At 37.8% G+C, this 5,517-nt stretch overlaps 1 protein-coding gene across 1 annotated transcript; it reads left to right on the forward strand.

Moving 5' to 3' along the window:
- On the forward strand, positions 1–5,118 carry LOC7487709 (uncharacterized). The gene is made up of 3 exons (XM_002319076.4): positions 1–403; positions 752–2,697; positions 4,414–5,118. The coding sequence occupies exons 2-3, from the start codon at positions 1,108–1,110 to the stop codon at positions 4,798–4,800; spliced, it is 1,977 nt and encodes a 658-aa protein (XP_002319112.2). The 5' UTR covers positions 1–403; positions 752–1,107; the 3' UTR covers positions 4,801–5,118.
- The last annotated feature ends 399 nt before the right edge of the window (positions 5,119–5,517 follow it).

A 5,517-nucleotide genomic window follows, 5' to 3' on the forward strand; every position in this document is an offset into this window, starting at 1 on the left:
CATCCTGAAGAAAAAAATTTTGCAGATAGAGAAAAGAGAGAGAGCGCATAGAGAGACTGTTAAAAGAACCAAAGCAAAAGAAAGGAATCAGAGAGAAAGAGATCTAACTGAGTTCGTGACCGAGTAAGGGTCACGTCAAGTTACTGAGTTAACACTGTTTGGCAGAGTCGATCGTAACCTATAGATCGCATCAATATCAATCGTCCGGTTCTTCTTATCTCTCTCTCTCGCGCTTGCTCGCAGTTTCTATTTGAAAGAATTTGAAGCGAAAAGTTCTCTCTCTCTCTCTCTCTCTCTCGCTTGCTCGCTGTTTGTATTTGAAAGATTTTGAAGCGGAAAACTCAAAGAAGAGATCGGGTCGTGTTTGGCGGTTCTTCTTCTGTTGTGATTTCGAGATTTTCAGGTAATTATACTCTTTGGTTGTGAAAAGAGTGTAGTTTTACTGTTTGGTTACTGAGAAAACGAAACAAGACTGGATTTTTTAGTTTTTTGTAATTTTATTAAATTTTTTTATTATTGTTGGAAAGTGAAAATAAAATTGAGTTCGTTAAAAAACGGTTATATATTTGATTGATTGTGTTAGGTTTCAGTAAGCAAAAGAAAAAAAAAGGAATCTTTTTTTTTTTTCAAAGCCAAACACAAAGGATATTGATCTTTCACGTTTAGCAGAAATTTTTAGTTTTTTTAGCTGGTAACCTAGAAATTTTTAATTAAATTTGGGGTCTAATTATTTTATTTTAAATTATTCCAGATTTGAGCTTTTTGAAAGATTGATGACAGTATAATGGAGTTTTACTGAAGTGGGCTTTGGTGTTTTGGAAGCTAAGAAAATGGAAGACATTTGGGCAAGAAAATGAGCCAGGATTATCTTTTGTATTCTAAATTTTGATAATTTTGTTGATCTCTTTCAATTGGGTTATTTTGGTTCTCCTTGAAAGAGCTACAAGTTTATTGTTGGAGAAGAAGAAGAAGAAGGTTGAACCGTGCAAAACCCTAATTGTGCAGGGTGAAATGAAACCCTAGAATTTTTGGAAGAGAAATAGAGATTGAAATGGAACAAACTATAGCTTAGAGATTGAAAGAGAAATAGAACAGGAGAGAAAACCTATGGAAGATTTGTCCAAGTTTGCTCATAGTCCTGCCCATTTGGCAGTTGCATGCCGAGATTATGCTACCCTTAGGCAAGTTATCTCAGCCCTCCCACGTCTTGCCAAGGCTGGTGAAGTCAATACTGAAGAAGAGTCTCTTGTTGCTGAGCAACAGGCGGATTCTGTCTCTGCTGTCATTGACCGCCGGGATGTTCCTGGCAGAGAAACTCCTTTGCACCTTGCTGTCAGGCTGCGGGATCCAATCTCCGCTGAGATTTTAATGGCAGCCGGTGCTGATTGGAGTCTGCAGAATGAGAATGGCTGGAGTGCACTTCAAGAAGCAGTTTGCACGAGAGAGGAGACAATCGCCATGATAATTGCTCGGCATTACCAGCCTCTTGCTTGGGCAAAATGGTGTCGAAGGCTCCCGCGGATTGTTGCTTCAGCAGCTCGTATTCATGATTTTTATATGGAGATAACTTTTCATTTTGAGAGTTCTGTCATCCCATTTATTGGTCGTATTGCCCCGTCAGATACTTACCGCATTTGGAAGCGTGGTTCTAACCTCCGTGCTGATATGACTCTTGCTGGCTTTGATGGTTTTCGCATTCAGAGGTCAGATCAAACATTTCTATTTCTCGGGGAGGGATACTCTTCAGAGGATGGCAATATATCTTTGGCACCAGGTTCTTTGGTTGTTCTTGCCCATAAGGAAAAGGAGGTTACAAATGCTTTGGAGGGGGCTGGTGCCCAACCAACTGAAGCAGAAGTTGCCCATGAAGTGGCTTTGATGTCTCAAACTAATATGTATAGGCCAGGCATTGACGTCACTCAAGCAGAGCTTGTTCCACATTTGAATTGGAGGCGGCAAGAGAGGACAGAAATGGTTGGAAATTGGAAGGCCAAAGTTTATGACATGCTTCATGTTATGGTCAGTGTGAAGTCAAGACGGGTTCCTGGTGCTATGACTGATGAGGAGCTTTTTGCGGTGGATGATGAAGAGAGATTAGGAAATGTTGCTGAAAATGATGAGTTTGATGATGTGTTGACTGCTGAGGAGAGGAAACAGTTAGATTCTGCACTTCGTACGGGGAACTCGGATGGTGTTGGTGATGATGAGGAACCTAGTGTTGAGCACCAAGAAAATGGCCCTGGAGGAATCTTTGAAAATGGCGACTCTAATGGTTCTATTAAGGAGAAGAAGAGTTGGTTTGGTTGGAAGAACAAAGGTTCAAAGAACACTAGTGATGATCCTGAAGATTCAAAGATCTTGAAAAAATTTTCAAAATTAGCACCAGAAGGTGGCACCCAGAAACCTGTTGATCATCAAAAATCATCTGAATCTGCTAGGGAGGATATGGCTGATGCCAAGAAAGGAAAAGATAAAAGCAGCAAGAAGAAGAAGAAGAAAGGGCCCAGTAGCGAATCTAAGCATGAGAGTGAGTACAAGAAGGGTTTGAGACCTGTCTTGTGGCTCACACCAGATTTTCCTTTGAAAACTGAGGAGCTCCTGCCTTTACTTGACATATTAGCCAACAAAGTCAAGGCTATTAGGAGACTCAGAGAGCTTTTGACAACAAAACTTCCCCTGGGAACATTTCCTGTCAAGGTAAATCAGATTCCTCAAATCTCCTCTTGCTTTGTTTTATTGGTTGCACATCCTGCACCGTCATTTATATCTTTTGTTTAGTCAATTTACATTTTCTCCTCCCATATTTACACATGTTATTCTCTGCTTCCGTCATGATACTAAACAAATTAGCTTTTGTTTCAGATAGTACATGGATTTCTTTTACCCTTTGGTGCTTTCTTTCTTTGTTTCCCTTTTGTTTTGTCTGGTAGGAGGAGATGATTTGTGAGAATTTTGGGCCATAAGTTTTTTAAGATTCTTGGTTGCAATCTGCTCTTTTGTTCTGGGATTCAACAGGAATAGCACTAAACCATTGTTCAACAACTCAATTGTTGGAACTTTTCAAATGGACTTGGCATTCCTTTTGCTGAAAATCTTAGTGGATAATCACTTTTGGCTCACAGAAAAATCTCTATTGGTTTTCCTTTAAGCATTTTGGCCTTTTCTCCATGCTTTAATTTCCCTTTACTGGCTTATCTGGTTTAATTTTTTGCCAAGCTCATTCATGTTAGTTAATTGGACCAGAGTGATTTAAGCAATATCGACTACCTTTCAGGGAAGTCTCCATTTTTCCTTTTTAAAAAAAAAACTGAAATAAAAATCTTGTTAGAAGAGATGTGCTATTCCTTGTGGCTTGAGGCTGAGGAAGTACTAGTGGACTACCATAGCAAAGCTTTGTTTTTTTTGGGAGATAAAAATAAAACTTGAGGAGACTTGAGTTAGATTGTACTCAGTTAAGCTTTCAGATAGTAAAAGGGAAAGTTAGAACTAGCTGACCTGATAGAGATCTAACCTAGAATTTATGATTGAATTAGTTCTTTACATTTATGAAATCAGAAAATAGATTTCAATAGTCTTGTATTGAAGTAATCTAACAATCATTTGCCTTTATATGATTGTCTTTCTCATCGTTGCCTGTCTTATATCCTTTGTCCAGGAGTGCTTCTAGTGCTCTTACTACGCAGGTGTTCGGCTTTTAATGATCCTTTTTAGAATTAATAATTATCACAATTATGTCATTCTAATTGATGCATCTTGCACATTTTTTTTAGTTCATAATAAAATCTCTTTTTAGGCGCTTCATGTCAGATACTTTGCAAACAGGCAAAAGTGAAGTGCTTTGGTCAAAGATGGGTTATTATGCTGACTTTGACATTTCAGAAATCATCTTTTTTGCATTTGTATTTCTGATTTGGCCAGTGGATCTGCCTGATTTATTTATTGTTGTTGTGCTTTCCATTGATAAAAAAAGTGTTTTTTCTCATGATTTTTAGTCTGTCATCTCAAACCACAAGCTATGTGTAGAAGGGATTAAGTTGGCACTTAAGCTTGTGGTAATGTAATGGTGCCTTCTACATGTTAGCCGATGTTTACTGGACTTTGATACCTTTGTATTAAGTCATTGGTAAATGTTCAAGATCTAAATTACAGAATATTTTATGAGACTCAGATTCGTGTTATTGCATGGCTAAGTGCATTTATAACTGATGGCAAGCTAACAAAATGAATCTGAAATAATTTGCTTCAGAATTTTTCTCCTTTTTGTTTTTTGTTGAAAAATTTCTTTGAACTGATATGATGTGAATTATATCAGAAAGAAATTTGTGCATGCACGAAATGAATAGATCCATACCTTTTGCATTCAATTATTTAACTGTTGGGAGCATGATTAATGTTTCATTTTCTTTACTGCAGGTTGCCATCCCTATTGTCCCAACTATTCGGGTGCTTGTTACTTTTACAAAATTTGAGGAGCTACAGCCATCAGAAGAATTCTCAACACCTCTCTCCAGCCCAGCTCATTTCCAGGAGGCGAAGTCCAAGGAATCTGAAGGGGCTTCATCGTGGATTTCATGGATGAGGGGGAGTCGAGGTGGGCAATCAAGTGATAGTGATAGTCACCGGTACAAGGATGAGATTGATCCTTTCCTCATACCAGCAGACTATACTTGGGTTGATGCCACTGAGAAGAAACGCCGCATGAAAGCCAAGAAAGCCAAGAACAAGAAACACAGGAAACAAGCTGCAGCCAGAGGTGAGGAAGGGCGGGCACAACATTTGAGTGAAGATGTGGAAGAATAAATGGACCAAATAGTCCAAGGTTCTTTGCCACTTGAAAATCATTTTGCATGGGCAAGGCTCTGCTTCGCACATTGACCAATCTTCGTTTGAATGAAGCAGTGGATGAATCCCAGGATATTTGTTAGGTGATTACTTCATTAGGAAGACTGTTGTATTTTTATGTGATGTGAAATTGGAGAGGAACAAGATCTCCGTCGCCTTTAATATATAGCTCACTCTCATTCCCCTTCCCCGCTCCCCTCTTTATTTTTTCAGACATCAATCTTTGTATCTATCTAAGCCTCAGCTTATCAAGTTTACCTTTTTTGTGATTGTCAATTTGCCATCCTTTCCTCTGGGTTAATTTGATCTTTTCCTGAAGCCTATCAAGTTTACTGTGGTTCCATGTTACAGTTCCCGCATAATTCAATATTTCTTTTTTATTTGGTCATAGAAGTTTTTCATCTTAATTTAGTCTTTTTATGGTTAAATTGATTACCAATTGACTCTGATTTGTTAAACAAGTGTAGGATTGAAAGATAGAAATTCAAAGACAAGGAAAAATAGATGGCAACTTTAAAGTTTACTTTGATTCTTGTACTTTTAATATTTTTTCAGCCCTTTTGATTTTTAAAATTTTAATTTTAGTTCAAATTTTTATTTTTTTAGTTCATGATTTGAGAGACAAAAAAGTTTCAATTTACATCGATTCAATTATGATCAATGTTGATGTTAATG

Source organism: Populus trichocarpa, chromosome 13 (genome assembly GCF_000002775.5).
Source record: "Populus trichocarpa isolate Nisqually-1 chromosome 13, P.trichocarpa_v4.1, whole genome shotgun sequence".
Lineage (NCBI taxonomy): Eukaryota > Viridiplantae > Streptophyta > Magnoliopsida > Malpighiales > Salicaceae > Populus > Populus trichocarpa.